Here is a 16,613-nt window from a genome sequence, read left to right as displayed (position 1 = left end):
AAGAGAATGGTCTCTATGGACTTTTTCTAGGTCAGTTCAAACACTGAATAAATCTTGAAATTTCTATCCATCTTTTGTCATCTGACATCAACTTCTTATCCTCAGGGCATTTTTCACTTCTGCATTCCTCAGGGTATAAATCAGAGGGTTGATCAAAGGTGTCCCAATTGTATAAAACACAGCTATCGTCTTATCCATGGAGAAGGTGGTTGCAGGGCGAGTATATATAAATATGCAAGGACCAAAGAACAAGATGACCACGATGATGTGGGAGATGCAGGTGGAGAGGGCTTTTTTCCTCCCTTCAGCACTGTGGTTTCTCAGAGAGTGCAAGATGACGACATAGGATAACACCAGCACGAGAAAACTCACTGTACAGATGGCCCCGCTGTTGGACACCAAGAGGAAGTTGGTCACATAGGTGTCTGTACAGGCAAGTTTCAACAAAGGCTGCAAGTCACAGAAGTAGTGATCAATTACATTGGGACCACAGAAAGGCAGACTCAAGGCTAGAAAAATCTGAGCTGATGAATGCACGCAGGACCCCAACCAGGTCAGGGACATTAGCACACCACAGACTCGATGACTTATGATGGTCGTGTAGTGTAGAGGCTTACAGATGGCCACATAGCGGTCAACAGCCATGAGGACAAGGATGAAGATCTCTAGGCAGCCAAAGAAATGGAATGTAAAGACTTGGATCATGCACTCACTGAAAGAGATAGTGGCATTCTTCAAAAGGGCATCAGCAATCATCCTAGGAGCTATGGAAGTAGAGAAGCAGGCATCATATAAGGATAAGTGGAAAAGGAAGAAATACATTGGACTCCCAAGGGCCCTGCTGGTCTTGATGGTAACAATAATCAGCAAGTTACCCAGCAATATCCCCAAGTAGAAAATCAAGAAAATGACAAACACTATTTTCTTCCTAACAGGATCTTGTGTCAACCCAAGCAGAATAAACTCAGTCACATTATTTTTCAGCTGCATGATTTCGTGAAAGAGGAGAAGAGATGAGTGCAAAATGATTAATCTGCAAAAAATAAGGAAATAATTCATAGGATGTTACATGATATTATGAAATATTGCTTTTGGAAGCCATTGTACCTGTGATTTCTTTATGACTCATGTTAACACTTTGTGTGATAATTTTTAATGGTCACTGCAAAGGTTTACTGTGAGTTTCAAATAAGCTTCTGAAAGTAATAATTTCCTGTAAGATTTTCTTTTTAGAAAGCTTGCTAAGTTTGATATCATTATTGACTAAATTTTCCAATTTGTTGAATGTATAATTAAGAGATATATCTTTGTAATTTTTTTCATTTGTCATTTTCAAAAATTTTATGGCACGTGTTTTTCATGGTATATCACTTGGGATTTAGGATATACATGACTGCCTATGGAGGTTCATGATATAAAGTCACACTACACCTTTAACTCTGTTAAAAACATCATACATAAACACTTATGTATCACATAATTGCTATACATAGAAATATACAATCATATATGTGTATACATATATTTAATATGTTCTACCTCTTCCTTGAACTCTTATTCCAATTATTGCAGCTTGAGCAATGGAACAGGAAATATACCCTTTAAATTATCTGCTGTTAACATCTTGAATGTGAAATTTTGTATTAGACAAATACTAACAATCAGAAATAAACATTATTTCATATGCCATTATCTCATATATCCCAGTTTATCTTTTCTTCCAACTTCTAAAAACACTATTTAGAATACTCGGAATTCCTGAAGTTACAATATTAAATGAAGGATGGTGGGTTATTACTCAAAAGTTAGTATTTTTCTCTTAAGTATCTTAAATCTGGAATAATTTTGGGAGACAGCTGTGTGTCATCAGATGGTTGGTATAGGATCCAATCATGGTTATATTCCCAGGAGAGTTTGTATTGTTCAAGTGTCTGAAAATTTGCAAGTCTCAGAAAAAACCAAAGAAGGAGAAACTGGAAGATGTACTTTTGAAAAGAAGCAATGCTGGTTTTCAATAGATATGGTCTTCACTTCTACTCTTCAAATGGATGTTACAAATTTAAAATGACTATATTTGTTAAAAATAAAGAGATAATCTTTTGACATGGGAGCTAGGAGAAAAGAGCTAAAAGAAAAGCAGGCAGGCAAAGCTGAAAAATGGATAAGGGTGAAACATTATCTAGTTAGCATTAGGCAGATTCTTCCATGCTTAAAGAGCTATCTTACGGCAGAGGCCACAGGGAGAAGAATCACTTAATTTAAGGAGACTCTTTGTCCACTTCCCCCTGACTCAGTTTCCCTATGTGTCCATCTTTAGAGGAAATTTTACACTCACTTTATTTCTTTGCAGAACTTGCCATTCTTTGTGAAAAGTTTAACAGATTGTCCGAAGATTATTTATCACTCAATAGTCCAAGTAAAAGAGTATATAATCTACCCTCGTTGAGCTCCTCACTCTGTCCCCACGATTCCTGATTATCTGACCCACAGACACCTTAGAAAACAGCTGGCCTGCGAGTCAAAAAGTGCCCCCAAGGTGCTCATTATTCATGCCATATATATATATATATATTTATTTATTTATAGATATATTGATAAATTAATACTTCTTTTCTTTTCAAATCTTATTAGACATAGAACTGGTGCATGGTGGAGGGGTCAGGGTAAATAAGACCAAATGTGGAAGAATACTGACAGGTACAAGTATTGATGAAAAGGAAATATTTCTACCCAATATTTCTCAGCAGTGCTCATCCCACATAAATGGCACATTACCTTTCACCTTAATTATACTTTTCAGGCTCTTCATGGCCATGTTTCTTCCAAAAGTTTTCTGAGAATTAGGTATTCACCTTTTCAAATTAAACCTTTGAAATGTGGAAAGTGCCAATTAAAAACTTATGATGCTATTTGGGAGAATATAAGGAGTAATGATTCTGTACTGTGATATACAATACTCTGTGCAATGTTGTCACATGGAGATTGAAGAGTTGCTGTTCTCCCAAAGCTATGTGAAGGTCACTGTCTCCATGAACCTTATGCTTATTTCTGGGACTCCTAGCTCCAATGAGGGTTTATCTTGTCACACTACCTACATCCACAGTATGTATGAACTTTCTTACACTCTGCTGTCTCTAGAATTTGTAATGAAAACAATAATGCATGAAATACATTCCTCCATTATTTAATGACAATAATGAGTTTTAACATGTCAAGATTCATTGAGTTCATAAAATCATTTTTCCTTGTTTGTGTTCATTTATTTCTTATATTAACAGTAAATCTTAAAAAAAAAAAGAACTATTTCTTTTGCAGAGTTTTGTGGTTAAAAAGTGCATTCAAAATAGATATGGAAATATATTAGAAAATTGTGATGGCTAATTTTTAATTACACCTCTAGAGTAAAACATGGAAACTGTTTTTCACCTACCTGTTAGAGGACAGTGAGTAAGTGTCGATTCTGACCATCCCTTTTGATAGCAACCTTTTCACAGAGCAGTGAAAAAAATGCTCTTCTCTGAATCCCAGGGGGAATATTTTAAGAAATAATGACATAAGGTTTTGGCTTCATAGTGTTCTCCCTAAAGTTTTCCCCACTATGCTAGTCAGAAACATCTCATATGTAATAAACAGCTTTCATTTGTCTATTTAGCTTATTAGGAAAACAAGTTAATTTTTCTCATGCCCTTTAATCACACATAAATAAGTATTTGGAATTCTTAGCTTCTTCACACTGAACAACCTTACCATGGAAAAAGAGGAATAAAACAAATGAATGATAGAGAGAATAGGTAAAAAAAAAAGAAAGAAAGAATAAAAATAGTCATGTAAATCCATGGCTGATTCATGTCAATGTATGACAAAAACCACTACAATATTGTAAAGTAATTAGCCTCCAACTAATAAAAATAAATGGAAAAAAAAGGAAAAAAAAGAGGATGAGTTAAATAAATTATGGAATGTATTTTAAAAAAGTTATTCATTAAAAAGAAAGTGGGTCATCCAGAAACAACTCTGCTACCTGTTAGTACCTAAATTATCCTTCCTGGTGTTCTAACTTAGCAGATCAGAAAAGTGTGTTATAATATAGTCAATGAAATGAGATATTTAGATAGGATCACGGACTCAATGGACTTGATAATAATGACATAGGGCATGAATTAAGTATTTGAAGTAAAAAAAGCATAATCTAAACTAATCTTAGCTCTGCCCTTTTTAGCTGCCTGATTTGAGGTAGGCACTCTACACTTCTACTTCTTAAAGTGTAAAATAAGTATAAAAATGATAGTAGTAACTACAGAGACAGCCAATCCCTAGGCAGATTGATAAGAAGTCTGGGGTCCCCAAGGAGGAGAAAGGGGTCTGGTGCTCTCAAGGAGAAAAGGACAAATGTTTTTTTTCTATATGTCTTAGTCAATATAACAATGCGTCTTGCTTGTTTCTCCTTAAGAAGAAATTTCTGACAAATCTTGTTATCTTAAAATGTATATTATGGGAGTAAATGTATATTATGGGAGTGGGTCTGGTAATATCTTTCTACTGTTAGTTCTAATCCTGTCATCTTAAAATGTAAATTGTGGGAGTGGGTCTAGTAAGATCTTTACAACCTTGAGACATCATTTTGATTTTTTGTAATAATCAACTGAAAAAGTACCTAACTCCCTTTTCTAAGACTAGCGAAGGGGGCACTCTCCATCCCCCTCCTGAAGTCTATGTCAGAAGCTTTCTCTGTCTCTTTTCCTGCTTTAATAAAACTCTGCTACACGAAAGCTCTTTAGGGATCAAGCCTGGTCCCCGGTCCTGAAGCTCAATCTTCTTCTTCAGAGATCACGAATCCGACACCGTTCACCATAAGCTATCACACCTTATGTGTTTTTAATGAAGCCTAAATGACAAAGTATCTTTCCTTTACAATTAACTTTAGCTAATATTATTATTATATTATTAGTGCTATATAATAAGATTGTTTCTCACCTGTTTTATGCATGAAATAATACCACTTACATAGGTTGCAATCACGCCATGCATACAGCAAGCATTAAGGCGAGGGTGGGATGTTTTGAGAGAACAGCATCAAAACATGTATATTATCTAGGGTGAAACAGATCACCAGCCCAGGTTGGATGCATGAGACAAGTGCTCAGGCCTGGTGCACTGGGAAGACCCAGAGGAATCGGGTGGAGAGGGAGGTGGGAGGGGGGATCGGGATGGGGAATACATGTAACTCCATGGCTGATTCATGTCAATGTATGACAAAACCCACTACAATATTTTAAAGTAATTAGCCTCCAACTAATAAAAATAAATGAAAAGTAAAATAAAATATTAAACAAAGTATATTTATTAGTTATTATAAAGTTATTATATTTAAAATGTATTAATTGTATTACAGTAGCTTCTGTATCTTTTCATTACTTTCCCATTACCGATGCTCTGTTACACATTATGTCAATTATTATAAATAGTCTGATTCCAGTGATTCTTTGTGTTTTCCATCCCCCTACTTAAACTCAGTACACTTCATACAGATCACTCAAAGGTCGTTCCTAGAATAACATCCACATTCACTCTTTCTCAAATCTGTCTTCATCCTTATCCTCTCATATTCTGTTACCTTGCACGGTTCCCAATTTCCTAAGAATAAAGGGGAAATCCCTTGGCTTTACATTCATGGCCTTTATACCCAATTTCTACCTTTCATTTCAGGTTGACTGCAACTATGTGTGAGATCTATTAATTCATATTAGATTCTGAGCATCTCACATGATTAAATGTGCTCAGACAATCTCCTGCCTGTGTGTTCACAGAATTCCTCATGTGTCTAACTCCTGCCCTTGAGATGATTTAAGAGATCAGAAACTTTTCTTCCTATATCAAAAGAAAAACTGAAAAGAATTTGGAACTCAATAGAATCAAGGCATTTATCTTTTTATTACATGTAGAGACTTAGTGAACTCACAGTTGAGCTAATAAAAAAGTAGTTTTTCAGGTAATTTAATTAATCATGATATAAGACACATGGAGAATAGGAACATGACTGAGTTTGTTCTCCTGGAGCCCACACAGAATCCAAAGATGCAGAAAATAAATTGTATTTGTTGTTTTCTGTCATCCAGGAAATGTTGTAGGAAATGTGCTCATCATGGTGACCATCATAGTCAGTCCATTACCAAGTTCTTCCATGTACTTTTTCCTGGCCTATCTCTCTTTTATTGATACTTCCTATTCCTCTGAGAATATTCCTAAATTGATCACAGATTCACTCCGTGAAAAGAAACCTTCCTATTCAATGGATGCCTAATCCAAATCTTTGGGGAACATTTCTTTGGAGGTACTGAAGTCATCCTGCTTATGAGATGGCCTATGATCATGGTGTGGCCATTTGCAAACCCTTGCACTATACAAATGTCATGAACTGGCAGGTGTGTGGGCTGCTAATTGGAGTGACATAAGTCTGAGGTTTTCTTCATGGAATCATACAGATCTTCTTCATCTTCAGATTACCCTTCTGTGGCCTTAATGTCATAGACCACTTTTTGTGTGATCTGACCCCTTTGCTCGACATTGCCTGCACTGATACTCACACTCCAGGATTCTTTGTTGTTGCCAACAGTGGATTCCTCTGTCTGTTAAACTTCCTCCTCTTGATGGGCTCCTATGTGGTCATTCTGCGCTCCCTAAGGAACCACAGTTTGGAGGCAAGGCGCTAGGCCCTCTCCATTTGTGTCTCCCAAATCACAGTTGTTATCATATCCTTTGTGCCCTGCACATTTGTGTACCCGAGACCACCAGTTACTTTACCTATTGATAAAGCAGTTGTTATATTCTGCATTTTAATAACTTCCATGTTAACTCCCTTCATCTATACCTTGAGAAATGCCCATATGAAAAATACCATTAGGGATGTGTAATAGAAAAGTGATAAAAAAAAAAAAAAAGACGCATGGAGCCCACCATGGATTCCACTGATGCAAATGTCAAAAGTGCATTACTGATGTTTCCATCAAAGAATATCTATGAGATAAAAGAAAAATAGATCACCAGTATACTTCATAGATTCTGCAAGGGAAGAAGAAATGGGTGCAAGAAAAGTGAGGAAAATTTGGATATCTCACACTTCCTGATCTTAAAACTTACTGTAAAGCCACAATAATCAAAACAGTGTGGTACTAGCATAAAGACAAACATATAGAGCAGTAGAAAAGGGAGCCAGCAATATACCATCACATGAATGGTTAAATGATTTTTTACAAGTTTGCTAACATCATCCAAAGGCAAAAGAGGTTTTCAACAAATTTTTTTGGCAAAACTAGATGTCTATGTGTAAAAGAATGTAGGTAGATCCTTAGCTTACATCATATCAAAATATACTCAAATGGATCAAAAACCTTAACATAAGAGCCAAAATCTTGAAACATTTAGAAAAAATAGAGAGGAAAAGATTCAGGCCATTAAAGTAGGCAATGATTTTTTTTTTTCAATGACACCAAAAACAAAGGCACAAGAAGAAAAAGTAGGTAAATAGGACTGTATCATAATTTAAAACTTCTATGTATCAAAGGATGCAATCAACAGAGAGAAAAGGCAACCCACAAAATGGAAGGGAACAAAGACATATCTGATAAGGAGTTCATATCCAGAATATATAAGGAATTTCTACAAATCAGTGACTAATAACAACCCAATTAATAAATGGGCAAATAAGTTGAAAGGAACTTTTATTCCAAATGTGTATAACCATGTTCTTTACAGTATTATTCAAAAGAATCAGATGTTTAAGCAACCAAAGTATTCATTTCTTCATGAATAAATAAACAGTATGTGGTATATGGTCAATAGGACATTATTCAACATCTAAAAAGGAGCAAGTGTATGACTCATGGTACAACACAGGTAAATTGTGAGGATTGTTAAATAAGTCAGTCATTTCTCATAAACTTTATCTTCTCTAATAGGTTTATATTTACACGTGAAGTGAAGTGAAAGTCAGTGAGTTGTGTCTGACTCTTTGCGACCCCATGGAATGTATAGTCCATGGAATTTTCCAGGCCAGAATACTGGAGTGGGTAGCCATTCCCTTCTTTAGGGGATCTTCCCAACCCAGGGATCAAACCCAAGCCTCCCACATTGCAGGCAGATCCATTACTGTCTGAGCCACTAGAGGAACTCATATTTATAGGTAGTTTGTAAAAGCATACAGTTTTCATACACCTCACATTCAATTTCCCCTTTATCAGATTATATTATTACAGTACATATGTCACAGCTAATTAATGACCATATCACATATTTTAACTAAAGTCCATACTTTAATTTGACTCCTTTTTTACTAATGCCATTGCTTCTCCTCCAGAATGTGATCCAAGCAACCACATTATATTCACTTTTCGTTTTTTTCAGCTCCTCCAGACAGTGATGATTTCTCTGACTTTTCTTGAATGACCTAGACCTTGATAGCTTTGAAGAGGACTAGTTAGACGCTTTGCCTTAAAACTCTCCCTGGGGGCTTGTCTGATATTTTACTCACAGTTAGACCAAGGTTATAGGTTATTGGAGAACCAACCACAGAGATAAAGTGCTATTTTCATCATATCATATCAGCGGGTAAGTACTCTCAGTGTGATTTATCACTGGGCTCTTAATTCTGACCACCTACCCGAGGTACTGTCTGTCATAATTGCTCCCACCGACCCCTCCCCCCCCATAAATTTACTGTTTTCCCTCATTCCACACTGCGTTCTTTGGAAAGAAGTCACTTAAGTGTGTGCACAGCTCACACTGACGTGGTGGAGAATTTGAGGGCAGAATATCTATATAAATTATTTGGAGTTCTTCTGTCTATTTTCCCCTAATTATTTAGATATTCAATTATTTGCATCATTATGACTCACAGATATTTATCTTGTACTTTCAGGTATATCACAGTTTTATGTTCTTTGTTTTCTTGCTGACCTTTTCCCTAGCACTGGGCATTGGGGGCGTTCTTGTTTGGCCCCTGTGTCCCTTTGAATTATCTTCATCAGTGTGTGTGAAGGGAGGGGACACTTAAGGGAATGGCCTTCTCCAGAATTCTATAATTTGCATCATCCACAGGTAAATACAAAGGCAAAAGAGATACACTTGCACAGTCAAGGATTTCAGAAAGTGTGAGGTGAAGTTGGAATCATATCTGTCTTCTGATATGCAGGTGAGGACATAAGCCTCTTCATGAGATCAAAGAATCCCTGGTTCCAGATAAACAGAATTTTAGGATTACTTGTTTTATTCTCAGCCGAGTAAACAGTGTTCAAATTTTCCTTGGGCTGAAAAGAGGGCAACTGAACATCCTAACCTCTGCATGAACTCTTAAAGAGCTAACATGACTTTTATTGAAGAGTAACAGTTTATATGACACTTGGAGAAAGAGAGTCTGATTAATGACACTGTGAGTGTCTGACACATATCGCCCAGCTATGGAGAAATAGAAAGCTTAGAACATTTTTAGGTGTGTTTGCACTCTAAAGTCAGATGATAGAGATAAACGACTTGCACAGCAGCTTCTGATGAAATGAGCCCTGCTTGGTGGGAGTGCTGGAACTGAGGATGCGGGAGATCAACAGATAGAAATAATATCTTCTTGTGAGTTTCAGGATATATTCCGCAGATATGAGAGTTCGTGGTGGATGTATTAGAATGCAGACTTCCCTTTTCCTCAATGGCATCTGTGCATAGTGAAGTGAGAAACACGCTAAACTGTAAGCATAGAAGGTTTCCTTAAAGCTTCCATCCATTCAACAGACATTGGTCAAAAAAAGCACCTACTATTTTCTAGGGGCTCAAATTCAGTAGTTTATGGGTAAAAACTCTGATCCTTGTTGCTTCCTTCCAACTAGTGTGATTTGTATACATGCAATTTTAATATATGTATATCTATATGTCTACATAGTTATACAGATATAAGTGTGTTATGTGAATGATTCACATGTGGCTATTATTGATGTGTATATATATATATATGTATGTGAACATACATAAATATAGATGAGGTATATTTATATAATATTCTTCATATATATAAACAGCAAACAATTTTTTATTTGATTGTTGAAGTCTAGACAAGAGTATACTTGGAAAACGCATAATTAGACAAGTACACCTTTAGTTAAATGTAGCTGCTGCTGTCCGATGTGATTACAAAGCGTTTGGTTCTATAACTACCTCTGTTCTTGCCTCAGCATCTTACTCATGCTCTCAAGTCTTATATCCTCTCCAAAATATCACTGTCCCTCCTGCCTAAATCAGAAGACAATTGTTATGGCTCAAGGATGTGCAATTGTTAATAATAACCCATCAACTAAGATGAGGTTTCAAACAACACTAATTTTTTTTTAGCAGAATAAGTTTGATTTTTGTGAGAAGATTCAGAGTCTTGGGCATTCAATAGAGATTTATACAATAAATTTTTTCAACATCAGAATAAGAAATGATACCTAACTATGATAATTGAAGTATCATGTTTTCTAGAATAAATCTGGTTAAAAGAAATATTGTTTAGTACAACACATGATAATGATGTATTTCAAATTTACCAAAGAGTACATCTTAAAAATTAGGCATGGCTCATGTAGCTGATGCCAGCAAATGTTTCCTCACACAGAGAATACAAATCTATGCTCTTGTTGACATCCTTCTAAATATACATTGTTAATATATGAGTATATACATGTAATATGTATTATCCTATTTTTAATTGACTTATCATTCTAGCATACAATTCTATGCTCTTACTTTTCACTTTAAAAGACTTTAGATAGCATTGATTATGTATCTGCTTTGGTTTTATGAATGGTTCTGTCAATGGATGGTATTACTGTAAGCATCCTTATTCATTAAACTCCTTTCAGATGTGTTTTAAGTCATTTTTTATCTTTTGCTGCCTTAGAAAGTGTTGCAATGATAGCTATTGTCCTTGTGAGCAAGAGTATCTGTAGGGAATGGAATCACTAGATCCATGTCTCTGTGCAGTTGTAATATTATAGATGGTGAAAATTACCTCTTAGGAGATTGTGCCCAATTACACTCCTACAAAAGTGAGGCTGACTAACACCCACAACTCATCAGTGCTCTATGTCAGCAGACTTGCACCACAAAGGACACTTTATAAAAAAGATAGATGAAAATATCATCTAAATGGACATTAAATTTGAATGTATTAACTAGTGAATACAAATGAGCACATTTTCATGGGGTTAATTATCTGATTGTTGTGACCCCATGGACTGTGGCCCATCAGACTCCTCTGTCCATGGGATTTCCCAGGCAAGAATACTGGAGTTGGGAGCCATTCCCTTCTTCAGAGGATCTTCCCGACCAAGGGATTGAACGCTGGTCTCCTGCATAAAGGCAGGTTCTTTAACATCTGAGCCACCGGGGAAGCCCCTAAATATATTTAATAAGGAGAAAAGAGTCTTTTAACATGGATTATTTTGCCTATTATTTATTTTGCCATATTTTAAGCTTTAAAGTGAAATCCATTTATATTTGAAAATTATGATCTTTCTAGCATATAAGTATAAACATCCTTTTCCAGTTTGACATTTTTAATCTGCTATTACCTTCTATTTGAATAAAATAAAGGTGTGAATGCATGCTCCTTCACTTAGTCGTGTCCTACTCTGTGACCCATGATCTGCAACTCACCAGGCTCTTCTGTCCATGGAATTTTCCAGGTAGGAATACTGGAGTGGGTTGCCATTCCCTTCTCCAGGGGATCTTCCCAACACAGGGATTAAACCCACTTCTCCTGCATCTCCTGAATTGGCAGGCAGATTTTTTTTTACCATTGAGCTACACAGGAAGCCCTAATATAGGGGACATAAACCAATTTGTCTAGTGTTTGGCATTTAGCTAGATACGATAAATAATAATTGCCTTTTAATTTCCATATTTTCTTACTTAAGATGAGAGGACAAGACTTTTAAGACATATATCACAAAAATGTTAATGAAATGTTTCAGGTATGACTTGGAGCTTCTTGGGTTCATTTTATAATTTCCTGATGTTTGATTTTAAACCTGAAAATTGAAACAGTGTTCTGATTTATGGGAAGTGTTCTATTTATATTTTTCCTTCATTTTAGATTCACTGAGACTCTGTGTCTTAAGAAAGCATATTGAAAGAAAAAAAAATAATGAAGTGGACAGCATATTATAGATTAAAGATTTTACATGTTAATAACAGGAGCTGTCTTTAAAACTGTAAACAACTCGAAATGTTTGAGAAGTAGAATAAAAAGTAAACTTTGTCAAAAGCAACCTATTAAAATAAGTGACATGATGACCTGGACCAAATTACTGTGTATTCATTACTAAAATTTTATGTTTATTTTTTCTTTCTCTCTGTCTCACCCTCTAGCCTGTGTGTGTACTTATTATGTCTGAAGAATAATTTATTTTTCATTGTTTTCCCATTTCTTGTATTATTATTTTCATATGCAATCAAGGAAATAAAGTATTATACATTCCTTTTCATTCAGATAAAAGTAATACATAGCAGATAAATGAGTGCCCATTGAATAGTGGCAGTTCCTCACTTATTTGGGCTCTGACCCTTGTAATCATAAATACCTTTCCTGTTCTCCTTTGCAGAATATTTTTCTAACCAGTGTTTTCCTCTCATCAAGTGAAACAATGCTGCAAAATAACAGTGTAACTGAGTTCATACTGTTAGGATGGACAGAGGATCCTGAGACAGAAAATGGTGTTTGCAATCTTCCTCATTTTCTATTTCAGAACCGTGGTGGGGAATTTGCTTATTATCGTGACCATCAAGTCTAGCCGGACACTTGGGAGCCCCATGTACTTCCTATTTTATTTGTCCTTGGTTGATACCTGCTTTTCAACTTCCATGGCTCCCAGATTAATTGTAGATGCTCTGTCTGCAAAGAAAATCATATCATACAATGAGTGCCTGACTCACGTCTTTGCACTGCACTTTTTTGGCTCCATGGAGATCTTTGTCCTGTCCTCACGGCCATTGATTGCTATGCAGCCATTTGCAAGCCTTTGCATTATCCAACCATTATGAGCCGGAAAACCTGCATCATCTTGATTGTTCTTGCATGGATAGTATCTGTTATACATTCTATGGCCCAGATTATCCTGGCCTTGAGATTGCCCTTCTGTGGATCCAATTTGATTGATCACTCTTGCTGTGATATGGAGCCCTTGTTGAAACTTGCCTGCATGGATATTCATGTGATGAACCTACTGGTGGCGTTTAATAGTGGGTTCATTTGCACACGCAGTTCTATAATTCTGATAACCTCATATATTGTTATCCTGCATTCACAGGGCAGAAGGGAAGAAAAAGGCTCTCTCCACTTGCCCTTCCCACGTCATTGTAGTTGTCTTATTTTTCGGGCCATGTATATTTATCTATTCCCATCCCCCGACCACGTTTCCCACGGACAAGATGGTGACGGTATTTTACATGATTGGAATCCCCTTCCTCAATTCGCTCATCTCGACACTGAGGAATGCAGAAGTGAAACATGCCGTGAGAAAGGTATGGCGTGTCAGAATTACTTCAGAAAGCGAGAGATGAACGGAGGGCCTTGCTTGATTACTTATTGAGTCATGGTTTGACTGTCTGTACAGACATATGAGAGTATGTGTTTATTGTGGGAATGATATATTCTCTCATAAAGGGTTATGAGTTGCTCCTTTTTCTAGTTCACAAGTAAGATGAATGCCAAAGTTTCTCATTCTTACATGGACCAAACTGACAAATTCTAACCTTGTTCTCCTGTTTATTTTGAAATAAATTCAGTAAAATAATATGAGTTTTCTTTTTCTCATTTTTTTTTTTAAATTTCCGAGTCAATGCAAAGTTCACTGACTACATGTCATGCATAAGGAGGGCCATATAGTAAAAAAAATATTTTTAAAATATAAAAATTAAATATATATATATATATATATATATATATATATATATAAAACAATAATGGCTCCATCATAAAATCATCTAATTTACTCCTGTATAAAACCAGCACACACATATACATACAGATGCTGTACAGGTTGTCATGGTTATTTGTATTTTAGATGAAAGAGTGATGAAGTTAAAGAGATGAAGAAGAAAATAAAATGAGTTAACATGCAGGTGAAAAATAAAGTTAAGATAATAGAATAAGAAGTTGTACAAGGAAAGAAAATTTAGGATTTTTTATGTGTTTCAAAAGTATTTGTAGTTAAAATTTGGAAATAATGCAATCTTTAAACAATTTTTAGAACATCATATACACACGATGCATAATTTTGAATATTTACCTGCCCTCAAAAGTGATTCAGAGAAAAGAGAAACTATGAACTCTAAGCATACTTTCACTTCTCTCAGGAAGAAGTAGAATTCCCGATATATATCCAGTGCTTTTTTGTTTTCATGCTATGTCTCAAAAAATATTACAAAATTCCATATGTCTATTGAAAATATACAAACAGAAAATCTGAAGTTCAGAGAAGTGAACATACCCTTGAGGTTGTTCTAAGAAGTACCAGAAGCAAGGCTTTAAACCAGATCCATATGTATTCTCTGTAAGAAATAAAGGCCTCTAATCCGCTTTATCCCTTAATTCACACATCTTCAACGTGACCTACAACACAGGAAAAGTCAGGAATTGATGAAGTGGTCATGAACTGTTTTTATTCTAGTTTAGAAATGAATAGTAGAATATTATGATTAAGAGTATATGCTTTGAACTCAGACTTAATCTAAATCCTGTCTCTACCATCTTATGGTCCTTTACTTTCAAGGAAAAGAGATGGAATGCTGGGCCTCATTTTTGTGTGTAGATTGAAAATGAAAATAATTCCTGTATTATAGGCTTGCTGTGAGGATTAAACAAGTAGTATACATAAAGAACTCTGAATAAACATGACAATTTAGTAAGTCTATTTTCATCATAAAGTGGATTTTTTTAAAAAATCTACTAAAATGTATAAATTTTAATAATAGCCATCATATATGTTTACCAATAATAGTTTTATTTCACTCAGTGAAGGCACTTTATAATTACAAATGTTCAGTAATGGAGAAGGCAATGACAACCCACTTCAGTACTCTTGCCTGGAAAATCCCATGGACGGAGTAGCCTGGTAGCCTGCATCATGGGGTAAAAAAAAAAAAGAAAAAATTATTAAAAAAATAAATAGATAAATGTTCAGTAAATATATCAGTCTAGTATTGTTAACACTATTAAATATAAATCTAAGAGAATGTTAAACACATTGCTATTGCTTAAGACATAAAGAAATCTTTAGGGCACAAGCGTCAAGCTTTTTACATTTTGTGTCATCAACTTTAAATAGAGTTAATGTGGAATCTAAATAAAAACCAAAAGAATAACAAATAATAGTCAACTCACAGATGAATGGATTAAGAAGCTGTGGTACATACACGCAACGGAACAATACTCAGTAATAAAAAGGGACGTATCTGAGTCAATTCTAAGGAGGTGGATGAAACTAGAGCCTACACAGAGAGAAGTCAAAAAGAGAAAAACAAACATTGTATATGAACACGTATATACATGGAATCTAGAAAGATGGTACCGATGAACCTATTTGCAGAGCTGCAATGGAGACAGACACGGAGAACAGACTTAGGGAGGAAAGTGGGGATGGGGAGGAGGGAGAGGGTGAGAGGCGTGGAGAGAGCGGCCTGCAGACACAGACGCCACCGCATGTAGCACAGGGTCAGTGGGGTTTGCCTTTGGCTCAGGGGACTCAGACTGGGGCTCCGTAACAACCCAAAGGGCTGGGACAGGGTGAACGTGGGAGGGAGGAATGTATGTACACCTATGGCTGATTCATGTCTCTGTTTGGCGGAAATCAAACCCATATTGTAAAGCAATTATCCTTCAATTCAAAATACATGAATGAAAAATAGTCACCTCATAGAAACAGAAAATAGAAGAGTGTGTGCTAGGGGCTGAGGGCTTGAGGAAATAGAAATAGGCTGATGAAGCTCTACAAACTTTCAGGGACAAGACGAAAAAGTCTTGAAGATATAACGCAGCATAGGATGACGACAGTTGAAAGCATGGTGACTGTATTGCATCACTGAAATGTAAGAGCATAGAACTTAAACACTCTCACCAAGAGAAAGAAAAGAAAGCTGAGGGTATGCATGTGTTACTGAACCAGACGGGAGAAGTCATTTCACAATTTATTGCTGTTGTTGCTAAGGGCTGAACTCCTCTGCTCCGCCGTGGACTGTGTCCGCCAGGCTGCTCTGACCATGAGCTTTCCCAAGCAAGAACCCTGGAGTAGTTGCCATTTTCTCCTCCGGGAGATCTTCCCTGCCCGCCAGGGGTTGAACCTTCATCTCCTGCACTGGCAGCTGCAGTCTGTACCTCGACTCGCCTGGGAAGCCCAGGTTCCTCTGTCCACAGAATTCTCCAGGACAGAATACTGCAGTGGGTAGCCATTCCCTTCTCCACAGGATCTTCCCAACCCAAGAACTGAACCTGGGCCTCCGCATGGCAGGTAGACTCTTTACCGTGTGAGTCACTTCCACAGCCCTCTATGTGTGTGCTCAGTAGCTCAGTCGTGTCTGACTCTTTGCAACTC

The 16,613-nt window shown here is 36.3% G+C and overlaps 1 protein-coding gene and 1 pseudogene across 1 annotated transcript; one reads left to right on the top strand and one right to left on the bottom strand.

Annotated features, from left to right (window-relative positions):
* Positions 1-87: 87 nt before the first annotated feature.
* On the bottom strand, positions 88-990 carry LOC133056422 (olfactory receptor 4C11-like). Its single transcript, XM_061141715.1, has one exon. The coding sequence runs from the start codon at positions 988-990 to the stop codon at positions 88-90; it is 903 nt and encodes a 300-aa protein (XP_060997698.1).
* An 11,678-nt stretch (positions 991-12,668) lies between these two features.
* LOC133056415 (olfactory receptor 4C11-like) lies at positions 12,669-13,584 on the top strand (annotated as a pseudogene).
* The last annotated feature ends 3,029 nt before the right edge of the window (positions 13,585-16,613 follow it).

The sequence above is a fragment of the Dama dama genome, chromosome 1 (genome assembly GCF_033118175.1).
Source record: "Dama dama isolate Ldn47 chromosome 1, ASM3311817v1, whole genome shotgun sequence".
NCBI lineage: Eukaryota > Metazoa > Chordata > Mammalia > Artiodactyla > Cervidae > Dama > Dama dama.
The sequence above is the reverse complement of the archived record's forward strand: the minus strand, read 5'-3'. Positions and strand labels throughout refer to the sequence as shown.

Excerpts from the sequence above, each read along its gene's own strand:
- LOC133056422 (XM_061141715.1), bottom strand. The coding sequence starts at position 990 with ATGCAGCTGAAAAATAATGTGACTGAGTTTATTCTGCTTGGGTTGACA.